Source organism: Chrysochloris asiatica, unplaced genomic scaffold (genome assembly GCF_000296735.1).
Source record: "Chrysochloris asiatica unplaced genomic scaffold, ChrAsi1.0 scaffold00236, whole genome shotgun sequence".
NCBI classification, from domain to species: domain Eukaryota; kingdom Metazoa; phylum Chordata; class Mammalia; order Afrosoricida; family Chrysochloridae; genus Chrysochloris; species Chrysochloris asiatica.
Window position 1 is genome coordinate 4,389,896 of NW_006408754.1, and position 19,224 is coordinate 4,409,119.

The 19,224-nt window shown below is 38.3% G+C and overlaps 1 protein-coding gene across 2 annotated transcripts in view; it reads right to left on the reverse strand.

The window, feature by feature from the left end:
* BBX (bobby sox homolog (Drosophila)) overlaps nucleotides 1-19,224 on the reverse strand; it is a 351,342-nt gene that overhangs the window by 50,917 nt on the left and 281,201 nt on the right. For both annotated transcript variants that reach the window (XM_006873315.1, XM_006873314.1), the window contains exons 8-10: nucleotides 17,479-17,559; nucleotides 14,504-14,578; nucleotides 923-1,003 (exon numbers count right to left, since the gene is read on the reverse strand). In XM_006873315.1, the coding sequence (XP_006873377.1) occupies nucleotides 923-1,003; nucleotides 14,504-14,578; nucleotides 17,479-17,559 (237 nt within the window). The remainder of the gene's footprint in view (nucleotides 1-922; nucleotides 1,004-14,503; nucleotides 14,579-17,478; nucleotides 17,560-19,224) is intronic.

Consider the following 19,224-nt stretch of genomic DNA (forward strand, 5'->3'; position numbering starts at 1 on the left):
TCTTACCGTGTTTTGAAAACATCTCAAATTTTATGATACAAGCTATAATAATAGGTCTATCCATGTTTAATGAGTTACAAAAATTTTGTTAAAAACCGTATCACAAAAAACCTCAGAGGAAGCACATTGGAAGGAAGTCAGAAGAGTGATAGGAAAGAAAAAGTTTAGTATAAAGAGATAGGGTCAACCATTTTGGATCTCCTAATTTGTCTCATCAAAAGAGGAAACTGCTCTGACAGTATCCTAGTGCTAAAGACATTTCTTTCACATATTTCCTTAAGGCAGAGTGGTCACAGTATGGCAGAGAAAGTCGTTTTTTTGCCCACTTCCGGCATCCTCCTCCCACACCTTTCACCCCATCAAGTGAAGGCTTTCTGCTCCTCACAGGCTTTATGAATGTCATTTTCTACTTTATAAAAGAATACTTAGTAGCATTTTATATCAATGTCACATCAAAGGTATTAACTGACAGGTGTTATAAAAAGAGATTTTAGAACATGTCATGAGTTCTTCACTAAAAAACAAATCTTAAAACACCAACCACCTGATTTAAAAATAGTACTTTCTAGGACTTTAGAGATGTTATAAGAGAGTGGAGGAAAATGAGAGGCTAGCTTCTGTGTTCACACGCTGGATTTATTTAGCTAACCTGAGATAGAAAAAAATTTATCTTACTTTTAAACACTACTTGTGAAAATGATTTCATAATCTCTATGAGTAAACTTTTTCCATGCTTAATAACTTTAAGTAGCAAAACTCCATTTTCCTAAATTAAAGATTAACTCTCTCATTGTTGAAAATTTAATAAATGCTTTATAGTATTAGGTGAGATTGGTACAATGTATAGAATACTGTTAACGTTGTATTTTGTGTGATTTTTTTTCCCTTCAGATTTTATTTCAATATACCCTGAGAAATTTACCTCTGCCAGTTGAAAAAGTGCAGACTTTCCACAGCGTTTTACAGGTTCAGCACCACCCAACTGCGAAGTGTTTGAAGAAATCTGTATCAAAAACAGATTACATAAAGAGAATTAATTATGATAACCAGATTTTAATTCTTTCCATTCACATACATTAAGAGAAATTCCTATTTTATAGGAATGTCATTGCTCACAAATATCTTCAAATCTACATGTCATGCTTGGGATGATCATTTTGAGAACCATTTTTAGTAAATAAGCTCTAAACAATATTATTAAAAAGAAAACCAAATGTGCCTTGGGGGGAAATTACATCTATTTCAGGCTTTAAATTTCACTTTATAACCTTCAAGCTAGATATGCATTTCCATGTCTATTTGATTACCAACTCATCAAATGACCAAATACAAGAGAGACAGAGTTATTTTGCATTTGCCAAAGCAATTATTATTTGTAAAGAAATATATCTAGGATCTCTGCAAAAAGATAATATTAAATCTATCAACAAAGATTTATGTCAGAATCCAAAGATATATGTGCTAGACAATATGACATAAGCTAAGGAAACTATGAGTTTTCTGTAAGAAGTTGACTATGATTTTAACCACCACTCATATATAAAGTGTGCTGATCTGGGGTACTAGTGTGTTGCTGTGATGCTGGATGCTATGCCACAGGTATTTTAAGAGCTGGCAGGGTCAGCCATAGTGGACAGGTTTCAGCAGAGCTTCCAGACTAAAACGGACAAAGAAGAAGGAGAGGCAGGCGACTTTCAAATGTTTAGCCACTGAAAACCTTATGATAGCAGTGGAACACTGTCAGGTTGTACCAGAATATTGAATATTAAAACATGTTGAAGAGCACCAGAATATTGTCAGATGAGTGCTGAATAATGAGCCCCTCAGGTTGGAAGGTACATAAAATAGGACTGGGGAAGACCTGCCTCCTCAAAGTAGAGCTAATGTTGGTGATGCAAATGGAGTAAAGCTTTCAGGACCTTCATTTGCTAATGGGGTATAACTCAAAATGAAGAGGAAAAAGTGACAAACATCAATTAATAATCAGATTATGGAATATATGAAGTACAAATCTAGGAAAATTGTTATAAAAAATGAAATAGAATGCATAACACTGATATTCTAGGTATTATTGTTGTTGGTAAGTGCCATTGAGTTGGTCCCAACTCATAGCAACCCTGTATAGCGTTTCTGAGGAATGGCTGGTGAATTTGAACTGTGAACCTTGTGGTTCATACCGACCTTGTGTTCAAGTGCTTATCCTACAGAGCCACACCAAGACTCCTAGGTATTAGTGAGTTGAAATGGACTAACACTGGCCATTTTGAATTGGGCAATCACATGGTTTACTATGCTGGGACTGATAAATTGAAGAAGAATAGTATTATATTCATCAAAAACAACATTTTAAGATCTATCTTGAAGTATAGTGCTGTCTGGATAAGATAGTATCCATAACATCTGTAAGGAAGACCAGTTATTATCACTATTATTCAAATTTATATACCAACCACTAATGCCAATGATGATGAAATTGAAGAATTCTACCAACTTCATGAGTCCAAAATTGATCAAACATGCAATCAAGATGTACTGATAATTAATGGTGATTGGAATGCCAAGGTTAGAAGCAAAAATGAAGGATCAGTTGGAAAATATGGCTGTTTTGACAGAAATAATGCTGGATATCACATGGTAGAATTTTGCAAGACTAGTGAGTGATTCATTGCAAATACCTCTTTTAAACAACATAAAAGATGATTATTTTATACACATGGACGTCACCAGATGGAACACCCAGAAATCAAACTGACTACATCTGTGGAAAGAGATGTTAGAAAAACTCCTTAACATCAGCTGAAACAAGGCCACGGCAAACTGTGGAACAGACCACAAATTCATGCTGAAGCTTAAGACACTTAAAACAAGTCCATAAGAACCAAAACATGACCTATAACATACTCTACCTGAATTTAAAGATCATCTCAAGAACAGATTTAATTAATTAGACACTAATGATAGAAAGTGAGGAGATTTGGGATGACATCAAGATAATCACACAGAAAGAAAGCCAAAGGTCATTAAGAAGGAAAGTAACAAGAATATTAAAGGTACTGTGACCTGCAAGAAAAACAAACCTGTTTAGAAGTACAACCAGAATACTCCTTTAAAGGTCAAGACGGCCAGACATCATTTCTCATACTCTGGACGTATTGTCAGGAGGGACCAGTCCCTGAGCAAGATAATCATACCTGGAAGAAGGCCATTGAAAAAGTGGGAGACCCCCAACGAGACAGACTGGCACAGTGACAGCAGCAATGGGTTCAAGTGTAGCAACCATTTTTGAGGTTTGCACAGTATTTTATTCTGTTGTACATAAGGTCGCTATGGGTTGGAACTGACTGGATGTCACCCAACAACAACAGCAACAACATGATTTTCAAGCATACGCTCTAGCTCTAAAGACACATAATCAGAAATTTAAATAAGTGGTATGCTTAAGGACCATCAATATATGGCTTTCTTAACTTTTTGATGTATTCAAGTTACAATGAGCTACACTTACCACTGCTTTTTTTGTGTGGTTTTTTAAAAATGTTTTTTATTGTGAATTAAGTGAAAGTTTACAGGGCAGATCATCAGTTTTACATTCAACAAATCATACACCTTGCTTCATTACAATGATTATAATCCCCTCCATGTACCGTCAGTTACAGCATTTCTCTCTATTCACTTTAGCTACATATGTATGTGTGAGAGAGAGAGAGAGAGAGAGAGAGAGAGAAGGAGCTCTGGTAGCGTAGTGGTTACGAATCGGGCTGCGAACCACAAGGTCAGCAGTTCGAAACTACCAGTTGCTCCGTGGGAGAAAGAGGAGGCGTTCTGCTCCCGTTAAGATTTACAGCCTCGGAAACCCTATACAGGGTCGCTATGAGTCAGAACCGACTCCACGGCACAGAGACACCACCACCATACATTTTAAACACTCAGGCATATATAATAATTTACACCACCAAAGGGCACATTCTGCAACTCTGCCTCCTGGCCGCCAGACCTCAGTCCCTCTCTTCCCATGAATCTAGAGTCCTCGGCCACTTCCTCTCTCCATGTCACCATCTCTGTCTCCATCTTTGGTATTGCTGCTTCTCTGGATAAGGTCCCACATTCCACTTGTGCTCTTCTCCCTTGATGGTCCTAGGGTCCTCTGTTTCTGAACTGCAAGGTTAACTACTCCCCTGCTTTTGTTACAAAACCTTTACCTTTACAATTGTGACAGTTGCAATTAGTTACAATAACAATTACTAACTATTGAAACATAAGAACCTTATCCTATCTCTTTTTACCGGACCCATGTAGACAAGATGAAAGCTATTCAGTGGGGACTCTATCTTCCCTCACACACTCTTAAACTAAACACCCTCTTTTAACCTTGTAAGCCAGTCACTTCATGCCTTCATCGCCCCCTCATTTTAGGTAGCCAATGTCTAAGTTGCCCATCCCTATCTACCCTGTGCACAGAGGGAATCACATTGATACCTGATGTGAAGACTCCTTCCATCTCTGTTGGTATTTAAAGCTACTACCTCCATAAGTATAGGTCAAGTTCACCAAATTGTAGCAATTTACCCTTGTTTCCTTTATCAAAAATTGTTGTTTTTTTGTTTTTGTTTTTTATCTTCCTCCTGTCAAGTTCTGATCATCAAGCCATTGATGCTAGGTCAAATGAGTACTATCTGCAACTCTGGATGTTCTTGTGCATCTCCCCTCACTTCATATTAGCTAGATGCTTCACTCTCAGCTCTAGCCCTCCGTGGCTGTGCCCTTATCCATGTGCTCAGGTGTCCCCAGGTCTCACCACACGTTGGCCAACCAGCCCTTCCTCTTCTCTCTCATATCTCCAGGTCAACGGGAGTCCACGGAACGTTACCACTGTCTCTTTTTGTTGTACACATCATTAGTAATATGGACTATGGACAATGATGCAACTCATAATTACTGATACTATCATTTTCAGATATTCACTTACAGATATTCAAAGTTTGGATTTATAAAGATACGGATAAAAAAAACAATTTAAGAAAAGAGATTTCTATCTAAATTAGAACAGTCTCCTGACAGAGTCATAGGAACAGAAGCCCATGGTAAGAATCCCATCGTAAAATGGGGACTCACTGTATGCACAACACTACCATGACTGAATACTATTATTCTGACAAATGTAGCTACACAGCAACTAGTATTGATAACACTGAACAGCACCTACCCTTTCTCATATTTTATATGAAAAAAAATTAATTTTATGCCTCAGTAAAGCTCTGAGAAGAACATAAAGCATCTTTAAAAAGTATTTCTCTACTGGTGATGTTCTGTCACAATTCTGACTTCTTTTGCTGTTTCAGGCAGAGCTGGGTTCGGTTAAGGAGACAATCTCGCCTTGTGGTTGTATTGTAACAGATGGCTCCAAATCCCACAGGAGGATCTCTGGTGTTGTCTGTTCAAGGAATAAGTGGCTGCTGGCTGTAAGGAGCTCTCCCTAGAATATCTGCTAAGTCAGAGACCTTTTGGGGGATATTTAAAAGCTAACTGAGTCACTGAGAAGGTTTAAGTTTAAGAAGGTTTTGTTGTTATGTACTGTCGAGTCGGTTCCAACTCATAGTGACCCTGTATAGTTTCCAAGAAGCAGCCGGTGAGCTTGAACCATCAACCTTGCAGTTCAAACAGCTTTGCAGATTGGCTCATTAACCCACAGCGCCACACCAGGCCTCCTAAGAAGGTTTAGGAGGTCTTTTTTCTCCTAGGTACTATCAGTGTTAATAGTCATGTCTTATTCATCTCACTCATTTGCCTTTTTTTTTTAAAGATAAACTTATCGGGTTCTTTCTTTCTGAAGCTTGGAATATTTTCTTTTTCTTCACTGACAAATACCACTTCTACCTTTTCTAGACAGGTTGAATTCAATTACTCATCTTATCTCTAGACTACGAGAAAACAAACACATTAATATTGCCAACTCTCAGCAACTTAAGGGAATAAAAAGTAGTGAACATAAATGCCAGCCCCTTGAATCAAGTCTGTATAATAGAAGGACATGGCCTTTGGTGTCAGACAGACAAGGCTTCATTACTTCTTGCTGTGTGGGCTTAAGCAAACAATTAAGACTTTGAGCCTCATTTACCTCATCTTTAAAAGAGAAGCAATAATACCTGCCCTACATTCCTGTGAAAATTAGATTTGATGTTTGTGAAGGGTTTAGCACTCAATAAATGATACGATACTCAGTAATAACGAATTACCATTATTAACACTAATAAACACAAACCCTTTTAGTATAATTCCAAAAATGAGCTACATATTGAAATCAAAAGGAATTTAAAAGCTACAATGTCTAAGGATAACACTTATTATACTGAATCATTTATAGAATATTAATTTTGTCTGTCACATAGTAAAGCCATACCCTTTAGAGTTACTGAAGGACAAGCTGGGTAGCCTCCCATAGTGTATATGACTTCCATTGGCTCCCTCTGCTGTCGCTTTTCTTGCTGTAAGTCTGTGCTCCCTAATTCTGTGTTTGCTTGTTCATTACCAAATATCCTGTGCCTAATGCAGTACATGTGGTGCTGCAGGATAAGCACTGGACTGACTACTGCAAGGCCGGTTTGAGTCACAAGGTTGGAGTTCAGACTCACCAGGCACTCTTCAGAAATTCTATACATTATTGCTGTGAGTTGAAACTGGACTGGATGGCACTTAACAACAAAAACAGAAACAATGTGGCAGGTGACACACCAAGAGGTCCCAAGATGCATACTCCACTGCTGTAGTTAATGCGCAGCAACCTGAGTAGAAGCTCGAGAATGGTTCCTTAGCTCTTGAAATAAGCCCCCTATGCTTAGTAAGAGTACTTTTTCTTCCTGTCTCTGGGAAAATGTTTACCTATTTCTAAGTATATATAAAGCAGTACTGTAAATGCTCAAAGTTGATTTCTAAAGGTTCAACAAAGTTTAGTAGTGGAACACTTCCAGAGTTACCTGACAATAAAATGTCCAAGAAATGACTTAGGGCCAGATATATTTTCTGAAAATGCCACTGGGCTTAAGAAATATTTATATTTTTTTTGTGAGGGAAAGGTAGGGAAAGGGACAGAGAGAAGGAAGAACTGAACATTTGTTAATTTCTATGGAGCTATGGTAGCGTAGTCATCATGAGTCAGACTGCTAACCTCAAGGTCAGCAGTTCTGTGGGAGAAAGATGAGGCTTTCTGCCCCCATAAAGATTTACAGCCTCAGAAACTCTACACAGGGTTGCTATGAGTCAGAACCGACTCCACAGCACACCACCACCACCACCACCACCACCACCATCTTTACCTTGATTTATTTATGTAACATTTCTGACCTTTCTTTTGAGAAACTCTTCTCTGGGTTTTCATTACCAAAGAGTCCTTGTTTTCCTCTTATAGCTCTGGCCACTCTTTTCACTCTCTTTTGCTGACTGTTCTATGCTGCTGCTGTTGTTAACAGCTGTTGAGTCATTATTTACTTGTAATGACCCCATGTAACAGAGGAGAACTTTCCTATAGGGTTTTCTAGGCTATTCTCTCTATAGGGGAGTCCTGGTCTGGTACTGTGGGGTTAATGAGCTGGACTGCAAGGTCGGCAGTTCAAGCTCACCAGCTGCTCCTTGGAAACCTGATACAGGGTCGCTATGAATCGGAAATGACTCTATGGCATTTAACAATAAAACAACAACATCAATCTCTACAGGAGCAGATGACTAGTTCTGGATGGGTTTGAACCATCAACCTTTCATTTAGTTTAACTGTTGTGCGATCAGGGCTCCTTTTTCTTTCTACAGTGATCCCTTAAATATTGGTTTTCCTCAGGGTTTTTCCTTATGCCTTTCCTTTTATGTTAATCATTTTCTCTCAGTAATCTCATTTTACTCTGATGGTTTCAATTACAAGCATATCTTCTACAATGCTGAGTTTAACATCTTATACAATTGATCTTATACTCCTTTTTTCCCTATTTAAGAAACATAGTCATCCATTCAAATAAGAACAAGATAATTAACCTATGAGGAGGCTTCAAAAGTTCGTGGAAAATTCCATTACCTTTTAATAGCATGTTTCCATTAACATTTTGAAGTTGCTACACATCTTTTCAATGGCTGGTCTGCTAGTGGCAGGAAGGGTGCATAGCTATGCTACACTCTTGGTGAGCAGCATAGTATACGAGCATTGGGGCCATGCCTGTTTTCCTCAAGTGGGAGGCCACTGGTCAATCTGTTAGCTCCACTCTAGTCTATCTCTTTTGGCTATTATATAATGTTCTGATAAACAGTATTCACCATAAAGAAAAGCCCAGATGAAGAGCATCCAGAATCTTCAGAGATGGGAAATTTCCACTTGAAAGGGTAAACAGACCAGCCTGGAGTGGCTAGAACAGAAGAACTTCTTGAAAGAAAGACCGACAGGAAAAATACAAAACAATATAGGCAAACCGACTGATTACTACAAGAACAAACAAGTTGCTCACCCAGGAGACATCAAAGCAAGTGGTTGGGTCCCCTCAGAGCAAACCCCTTTCCAAGACTAAGACTCAACGGGAATACACACTCTGATTGGTGACCATGTTTGTCACCGATCAGGGGAAGTGAGGGAAAAACAGCAGTGAAGCTGAGAGCTACGTCCCTACAACATTCAATAGACTCCTGTGAACCTGGGTGGAGACTTGGTTGGCCAGCAGTGTTGCAAGACCTGGGAACTCTTGGGCCCAGAGTTAGTGACATAGCCACAGAGGACTATAATGGAGAGTTAAGCATCCAGCTAACAAAAAGAAAGGGCATATGCACAAGAACACCCACACTTGCAGATAATACCCACTTAACCCGGATTCAATGATTGGATGATCAGAGCTCAACTAGAAGAAGAAAGAAGATGAAAAAAAGAGTAATCTGATACAATTTGATGAACTTGACCTACACCTATGGATGCAGTAGCTCAAAAGAGGGAAGAAATCTTTATAGCAAGGATCATTCCCACCCCCTCCATACACAGAGTAGACAGGGATGGGCAACCTGGACATTGGTACCCAAAGTGGTGGTGGTGGTGAGCTACAAAGGCAAGAAGTGACTGGCTTACAAGCTTTCAAGAGGGAACCTAGATCCAGAGGGCGTGGAGGAAGGTAGAATCTCCACTGTGTAGTATCCAATCTGTCTGGGTGGGGCTGATGAAAGGAGATATGGATAGGTATCTTGTGATACAACAGTGAATAATTGTTATCAGGACTGATTGTGAAGGATGGAAATGTAAAGGCAGACATTTTTGTAGCACGGAGGGGAGTGATTAACTTTTCAGTCTAGGAGCGGAGGTCCCTGGGACAATCAAGGGAGAAGAGTGGAGAGTAGGATCCTACCCAGAGAAGCAGTGATGCCTGAGATGGAGCAGCTGGGAACTTTAGATCCAGAGAGGGAGAGGGGCTGTGTGCTGAGGACCAGGGGGTTAGGCTTGCAGGGTATATACCCTTTGGTTGGCTGTTGATGCATGGAGGGGATTGTAACCATGGCAATGAAACAATATGTGATAGGATGAATGTAAAACTAATGTTCTCCCATGTAAACTATCACATAATTCACAGTAAAACATTTAAAAAAAAGAAGAAAAAGAAATAGGCTAGAAAAAAGGGTGGGTGTAATAGTACTTGAGGTACAGTAAAAGTGCTAAGAAAAATGATCACTCTGAATATTAAACGGCGAGCTTTATGGCTGCCTGAGGTGAGTGCATGCACTAAAGAAACAGATGGCAAAGATTAGCAGCCAATTAGGTAATGGGAGAAGTCTTTTGCAATTATGAAGGGTATCATAAACCCCGTAGCCTGGGAGGAAATGACCAATAATTGAATGAATAAATGAATCAAAGAACAAATGAATAATATGAAGATGATTAGCCTTCCTTAACTTAAGAGAAATATTAATGTTTCCAATAAAACACGTAATATTTTCACTGATTAGCTGCAGTGTGAGTATATGGTGTTTTTTATTGAGTGTAATATTCCATAACATATTGAGCTTTCCATCATGAAAATGGATGTTTTAAATTTGCACCTACTGAGCACATCCAACTGTGACAATACCTTAAATTTGGTGAGATTGTGGCTGTATTTACATTGTCAGAGTAAAACCTTACTAAGGAAAGTTTTCATGTCCAAATCTATGTCTAAATCATCCAGATTACTTCTCTGTCTGCACAGTAAATAATGTTATTTTTCAATGCAAAGATTAACTCAAGCCTAGTAGGCATACAGCAGAGGAGAGAACTGTGGCTTGGTCATGGCTTTTAGCTCTGTTAAATAATGGAAGACGACAGCTGCTTGCATTGCATCTGGCCATACCCCAAAAACCGCACTGCTGTGGAGTTGATTCCAATTCACAGCAACCCTACAGGACAGTGTAGAACTGCTCCATGGGGTTTCTAAGGCTGTAAATCTTGATGAAAGCAGACTGTCTTTCTCCCACAGAGTGGCTGGTGGGTTTAAACCACTCATCTTTCAGACAGTAGCTCAGTACTTAACCCACTGTGCCACAAGAACACGCTACCTGGTCATGAGTCTTCATATAAACAAAATCTAAAAAGTGACTGATGTGTCACTTTATCTGTAAACAACAAAAGATGCAGATCGGAAATTCTCTCTGACAAACTGAGATACACAGTGATGGCTCTTCAGATGAGCCCAGTTACACTGGATGAATTATGTGTGTCAAAATGGCATGGGAGACAGGCTGTAATAAGTGGCCACAGTCACCGCACTCTAGATGTCTCTTTTTACATCATGTAAAACAGATATATTTTTCTCCCTTTAAATTTAGACATTTGTGAGGATACTACAAACAAAATTTGATTCATTCGGTTTCATGACTCCAGACAGGTTAACTTCAACTGGCTTTAAAACTACCAAATCTGGTTAAGAAACAGTAACAATAACAACAAAAAACATCCTTCTGAGCTTGCAAACAGAGATCTAGGGCTCACTGTAAAAGAAAAAACATTTTCAGCTTAAAGAAATGGTAAAGGCTTATTGTTTTTTTTAATAAAAGTATCCTGATGTGGTGCTGTAGGAAAAAAACTGAACTGTTAACTGCAAACTGCAAATTTGGCAGTTCAAACCTACCAGTTACTCCTTGGTGGTGTGCCATGGAGTTGGTTCTGACTCATAGCGACCCTGTATAGGGTCTCCAAAGCTGTAATTCTTTACGGGAGCAAAAAGCTTCATCTTACTTCCACGGAACGGCTCGTAGTTTCGAACTGCTGACCTTGAGGTTAGCAGCCCAACTCGTAACCATTACACTACCAGAGCTCCTTGTATTTGCTATACATTGACTATATATATATATATTTGTTGTTGTTGTTGTTATATGCCGTGGAGTTGGTTCCGACTCATAGCGACCCTGTATAGGGTTTCCAAGGATGTAATTCTTTACGGGAGCAGAAAGCCTCATCTTTCTCCTGCTGGTAGTTTTGAACAGCTGGTAGTTTCACACTGCTGACCTTGAGGTTAGGAGCCTGACTTGTAATCACTACGATGGGTTGCTATGAGTCAGAACTGACTTGAAACTGGACTGCTAACTGAAAAGTTGGTAGTTCAAACCCACCAGCTAGCTACTCCTTAGAAACCCTATACTGGGGTGATATGAGTCAGAACTGACTTGACGGGGTACAACAACAACAAGGATAAAAATATTACATGAGAAATAACCCATGTCCAAGATATTATGTATCTAAACATTTTCAAGAGCTACATGAGTTTGTAAATTTAATTAGGAATCGTTTCTGAGAAGTCTGTATGCCTTATCTTAAAAGTAATACTACAAGATTAAATACTTGGGTAAATAGTCTCCTACATTGCTTTCTCTAAGAGTACATAATAGGATTGGGGACTCCTCTGAAAAGGGGCAGGGGCATACAGTGGTCCAGTGGGTAATTTTCTCTTATATCCTCATCCCCTGAGTCTTTAACCTCTTCCCTGAGGCCCCAGAAATACTAAAGTGTGCCTCAACAATAATGACTTAATACTCCATGGTCAAAACCTATACATTATAGAGCAGTGGTTCTCAATGTGTGGTTCCCTAAGAAGGACTTTGTTAGAAATGAAAATTCTCAGACCACAACCCAGATTTAATGAATCAGTAACTCGGGGGAGGGAGCCCAACAGTCTGTGTTTGAACAAGCCTTACAGGAGACTCATGCATTTTAAAGCTTGAAAACCTCCACTACAGACTAACAACTAGGATTTTTAAGAGTTTACTCAACAGTGATGAGAATGTATGAAATAATTAAAAGAGCTTTAGAAATATGATCATTGTTAGTAATTATAACCAATTCTAAAAAAGCCTATTCTATTTATACTGTCTGGATACTACAAACAGTTAACGTGCTCAGTTGGAGGTTTAATTCTATCAAGAAGCACCTAAGAAAGGTCTGACAATCTACTTCCCCAAACAGCAGTCACTAAAAACTCCATGAAGCACAGATGGCAACTGGTCTGTGGTTTTGAGTGTACACTGAGCAGTAAGTACAAACTAGTTTCAGAAAAGCATGGGGTCTCATTTCCCAGGATGACAGGACAGTGCTGTCAAATCACCAGATTCACCCCTCGGGGCTGCCTCAAGGACTTTAAGAGCTCCTAAATGAATCTGGGAGTCCTGGTGTGGCAGATTCAAACCCACCAACCACTCCTTGGAACCCTATACAGGTTGACTATGAGTCGGAACCGATGTAACCGCAATTAACAACAACAAATTAATCTGAAGAAGCCCTAATGGCACAATGGTTTAGTATTTAGTTGCTACCAGAAAGGTTGATGGTTCAAACTCACTCAGTGTCTCTACAGGATAAGGACATAGTAATCTGTTTCCTTCATGGTTACATCCTAGGGGGCAGTTCTATTCTGTATGTAACACATGGCGTCACCGTGAGTCAGAGTGAATTCAATGACACCCAACAACAATGAATCTGATGATGATGTGGCTTAAATAACATTTAATCACATTTTGACATTCTGAGTAGTGTTAACTGTTAGAAATGCAACAGCTGAGATATCCAACATTGACATTTTAAATTAAGTTAAATACTCTTGGTAACTGATGCATACCTAAATATGTGTGTCAAAGATGAGCTGCTACTTTTCTAATATTCATGCTCCAGAGTATAGAATTTAATCAAACAAAATACATGGTAAATGTATTCTGTTTTGAAGGCAATGTTTCTGAAAAGTTGGATGTGACTGGCTCAGATGTTAACATTAAACATTTAAAAATTTAGTCACCAGACCAAATTACTTTTAAGCATTGAAATAACTATTAGCGTCACCAACTGGAGCAAACCAAGAAAGTATTAAACAAAACTATTTCTCCGAGTGAAAGTAACAGCCTGTTTATCATAATAGGAAATTATAATAAAATCTTAATTTATTCACATTCATCAAGCAAATTGTTCTTTATGAAATAACATTATATGGTATTTTTGTTACCAGTTTTATAGAATAGGCCTTGTCAGCTAAAGCAAATATTGTGGCACAAAAGCCTTGCAGTTAAATAGGCCAACGCATGGTGTAATGCCACAATGGCTGACACAAGTGTCCCATGAGAAAGCAGCATTTTTTTAATGTAAAAGCTGAAAGTAATTTTTTTTCTCATTTTCAAAGTAAGATGCTGGGTTTTCTCCTGCCAAAAGGATATCATTTTACATTTCATTTATGTAGCACTTTTCATTCAAATGAATCAAAGTAATTTAATACATCAATATTAATCAGAACAATCCTGCCTGTCATTTCTTCTCAACTCTACCAAAATTGCTTAGTTGGTGATGTGCATTTATTTTATTGTTGGAATTGAAGGAAACAGAAAGGTGAAAGACCTAAAGCAGACGTCATCTTATTTTCATGATCTGTATATATTTTAGTATTTGTCAGTGTTCAAAATGAGCCTATGGTTGAGACCAGGGCTTCTGTGGTGATTCTCCTCCTTAACATACCAACCAAGAACATGTCTCTGAATGTGTATTCATTCTCTGACTGAAAAACCAAAGAAATCTGAGCTCCTACAAGAGGTGACCTGATCTAAGCTTGGAACCAAACACTAATAAAAATACTGGCTGAAACTACATCATACTAAAAGCTAAGTTGTATGTACCAGTGCATTTGCCGTGAGAATGAATTACAGCATCTAATTTAACTACTGGACAATTTTAATAATTTGGAATTTGGAAACAGCAGTTTTCCCAAGCTTTTAAAATATATTTAAAAGGAGACAAAACAAAATAAATGAATTACTGGTACTTGTCCACTCTTCTGAACTCTTAATAAATATTTAGAAAATGGGTAAAAAATCTGGAGCTGACTGGACTATGATTACACCAAAGCCAAGAAAAATATATATCTTGTTAGGTATATTATGTTAACAATGGCAGAAGGCATTCCTTAAGTAGACTATATATTATTTAAACTCCAGTTTAATATTTCCTGAGCCCAATAAGCATGGAACAGAAGAGGTGGAAGGGCCATACCTCTGCAAACTGAAACAAGGCCGATGCTTGACACTGTTTTGATGGTGTATCTGAGTGGGATGTACTTGAAGATATCTGAAAGGGAACAAGTAATGTTTAATGAACAGGGATATTTTCATATATCATACTATTAAATTCTGCCATATATTTCCACTATAGATGCTGGTAAAGATTAAGATGAGTCATAACCCTCAACCTCTTTTTAGAAGAACAATATAAATGATAAAGGTAGAAAAGGGCCAATCATTTCTCAAAAGAGATGACTGAAAAAACAAAAAGACTGAGTTCGGTTCATTTGCCATGTCTCTTGAAAGGATATCAGATATGTATTAAGTAGCAGATGAAGAGACCTATGAAAATGAAATTCTTTATTTCAGTGATTTCAATATGCAATATGTATATCATGGAAAGCCAGAGAGTCTGAAGGTAAAGTCAGTTTTTGTCTTCCCTATAGCACTCCCCCCATAAGCTGTTCTCTGCACAGAGATAGCTGTGAAACAGTGTTGGAGACTGTTGGGATGTGGGTCAGGGTATCTGGGATGAAATCTTAACTCTTCTACTTACGCACTACATGGCCTAGAGCAGCTAACTTAACCTTTCTCAGACTTATTTTTCCCAACTGTAAATTAATGATGATGATAATCCTTACTTCATAGGATTAAGGATGAGTATCAGTAAAATTAAAAAGATCTTTCAGATCCCAGTTAACAAATCAGATACAAACAAACCATTGTATTAAGAGCCATCCAAGTGTTTTGAAAACACTCATGGGGCAAAGTGAAGAAATCTTGTTGGTCAAATCATTTCACATGGCTACCATGCCTGACTGACTGTGAACATGAATCGACAAAAATTTTCTCAAGTCTTGGGAATGAAAAATTGGGTAGGTGTTACTTTATACAGTACTTTTCATTCCTACCAATCCTTTGTGAAAGTTAGAGAAAATAAAGACTGCATGTAAGAGAAAATATGTCTAATCTACAATATATTTATTCAAGGATTAAATTAGACAGTGAACAAAATAAAACCAGTGGTATAATGAAAGCATTTACTAAGTCCCACGGAAAAGGATGTTTTTATATAAAGCAAGGAAAAATACATTAAAAAATATGACATGCTTAGGGAGCTGCTGGAGAAGGATTAGGAACCCTTGTTGTTAAGTGCCATCAAATCGGTTCCAACTCATAGAAAATCTGTGGCGGCTGGTGGGTTTGAACTGCCCATCCTGTAGTTAGCAATCCATTATTTATGTTACAGTGCCACACTCACCAGGATTCCAGGGACCCCTTATATGTAAAAAAGCAGCACCAGGAATCTCCTTGGAATCTTAATCTTAGGTGTATACAAAAACTCACATAAACGCACAAATGCCAACACACTCAATATTTCATGTGTAACTTTAGAGATTCCATTAGATTGTTATGGGATTAAGGATCACTGGTTAAGCATCTCTGTGTTCAAAGTTCAGACCAGTATTTAGCATGTTTATAATTTCTGTCAAAAAGGGAGTGCTTCTATTATACTGAATTCTTGAGAAGTAATATATACAACAAATCCATGACAGATCTCACATAGAGGCAGAAAGGGAAGTGGTAGATAAGGAGTATCATGAAAGCAAATATTTAACATTCTGGTGATATCAGCAAGGCTTTTAGGTGGAATATAAACAATGTCTTAAAGAAATGGCCTACTGTGTAAAGTAGTTCTGCCAGGGAAATGTTTAAGAACACCAGGAAAAGCACTAGAGGGAAAAAAAAAGAATCTGAACTAAAAATACAGTCCCTCCGAATAAAACTGTAACAAGACAAGTAATCGCCAGGAAGGACAATATTGCAAAAGAAGTTCTGGTGAAAGACAATTTAAATGATCAAGGAAGACCAGGTGGTTTAAAGTTTAGAAAAAAAAATCCATATTGAGTTCTAGGATAAATGAAGATATTTTGGGAAATAGTCCTAGTATTTGTACTTGATATCAAGGGTAATGTGTCTTTCCACATCATGTGTCAGAGACGTATTGAGCTGAGTGATCTGACACAAGACTTTGAAAACTGCCCCAATAACATGTTGTTAAGTGCCATCGAGGCAGTCTCGACCCATAGTGACCCTGTGTAGGGCTTCCAAGGAGCGGCTAGTGAGCTTGAACTGTCAACCTTGCAGTTCAAACAGACTTTGCAGTCCAGTTCATTGTTGTTAAGTGCTGTTGATTAGGTTCTGACCCACAGCAACCCTGAACAGGGTTTCCGAGGCTGTGAATCTATACGGGAGCAGAAAGCCTCATCTTTCTCCCACAGAGCAGCTGGTAGTTTCAAACCGCTGATCTTGCGGTTCACAGCCTGATTGGTAACCACTATACTACCAGACGCTTTTAATTAGAAAAAGAGGAAAAAAATGGGGGTGGTGGTAGGAAGTACATAGCCAATAACTATGAGTTGATCTTGTCTTCTGATATATCAAAAACAAAACCTAATAACTGACTAAATTCTAACAACTAAATTCTATTCTGAATCTTATTACCTATGAATTAAAATTGGTGATGAAGTTTAAATGTAGTAGTACTTAGTACTACTTAACGATAAGCTTCTATAACCATGGTGATGGTGGCTGTGTGCCGTGGAGTTGGTTCCGACTCATAGCGACCCTGTACAGGGTTTCCGAGGCTGTCAATCTTTACCGGAGCAGAAAGCCTCATCTTTCTCCCGCGGAACAGCTGGTAGTTTCAAACTGCTGACCTTGTGGTTCGCAGCCCAATTCGTAACCACTACGCTAACAGAGCTCCTTTCTATAACCATAACTACAGTTAGTTCTCGATTAAGAGACCGGAGTTCCACAATATCCTTTGTAAAATTTGTTTCTATTTTCCCACTATGATTAATTGGATTGAGTCAAGGTCATTGCTACTTTCAGTTGGTGTCACAAGCCCACAATAATGCTTGCTTCAGCCTCCTCATTATTTAAGTATAAGTTACTATGCCTCACCTCAGCAAACTGAAACAATGGAGACTTCTGACGAGATTCAGGAGATTCTGGAACATCAGGCCTGCAAGTGCCCGAGGATATCTGAAACAAAGAAAGATGGCATGAGGAATTATAGGAACAGTGTATGAATGCCAACAGAAGACAAATGCCACCTAACATGTGCCGTTCTTGAAGACAATGAGGCTTTAGTTCCCATTTTGAGGAAAAACTGCCACACATAAACAGTTATACTCTGACAAGAGAGCTGGTAATATGAAATGTTTTCCCCAGGGTTTTCAAGTGTTTATATACAATCTTAAAATAGTTAGTGTTTGCCTAAATTTCTTTTATATATTTTCTTTTATACTATTTAGTATGTTGAGTAAATATTTAATGCCCTGTTATCTTAACTTGAAGGATCCCTGTTTGCACAGTAGTTAACAGATTGGCTGCCAAACAATAGATTGGTGGTTTGAATCCACCAGCCCCCACTGGAGGAGAAAGATAAGGCAGTCTGCTTCCATAATGATTTCAGTCTTGGAATCCCTGGGAAGCATTTCTATTCTGTCCTATAAAAGTGGCTTCAAGTAGGAATGAACACTGTGGCTAAAGGTTTGGTTCTTGGTATTTTCATTTGCTATCTTTGTTATCAATAAACACAGCCATAGACACAATACTGCTGATTTTTAAAATATAAATTGCTATTAATCAAATATTTTTCTCAGAATATACATTTGCTCTTTTATCTCAATGCTACAATTGACCTATTTTTGCGAGTGACATAATCACATAGGCAGCCAGCTATAACTCAAAAGTTATAGAAGCCACAGAATGTTATAGAAGGAAGGATTTCACTAATCCTCTGCTCTAATCCTTTCTCTTTTTACAAAAGAAGAAATGTAGCTCCAGAGGGCTAAATTGACACTTTCTTCCCCTAACATTCGTGGGTCCACTTGTCCTACTTTTTTCAAGGCACTTAGCATTGACTACCACAAGTCATAAATATTTGCTTATTATCTGTCTTTTCCCAGGGGCCTGTTCAATACAGAATTCCCAACACTATGTGGACACAATGTAGATACCCAACAAGTATTTGTTGAGTGAAATAACCAAAGTTGACAACAAGTTTTATAAATCCCAAATCAGTGTGTCTCTCCACCCCCATTCCCTGAATAACAAAGTTATTGAGTCTTAGGGAAAATGTTATCTTTTATTTTAGGACAGAAGTGGAAAGAAATATAAAAAATGCTGTAATTACTTGCTTCTAACTGCAAAATCATCCAAATTCACTGTTGAAAATGTAAAATACACAACCACATACACACACAACAGAAGAAAAATCACAATTATTACCTTCCAAAGATAATGTTGTTAAGTGATTCTGACTCACAAAGACCCTATATAGGGTTTCCAAGGAGTGGATGGTGGATTTGGACTACTGACTTTTTGACGTGCAGTCCAGTGCTTATCCTACAGTGCCACACACTATTAATATTTTGTATATATTCTTTTAGTTGTGTAGGTAGGCAATTTTTTCAACAAAAATGGGGTGCTATAATACTACAGTTATGTTGTTGTTGTTGTTAAGTGCCATCGAGTCGGGTCCGACCCATAGCGACCCTGTACAGGGTTTCCGAGGGTGTAAATCTTTACGGGAGTAGAAAGCCTCATCTTTCTCCCGCGGAGCGGCTGGTAGTTTCGAACCGCTGACCTTAAGGTTCGCAGCCCGATTCGTAACCACTACGCTAGGATGTTCTTATTTTACTT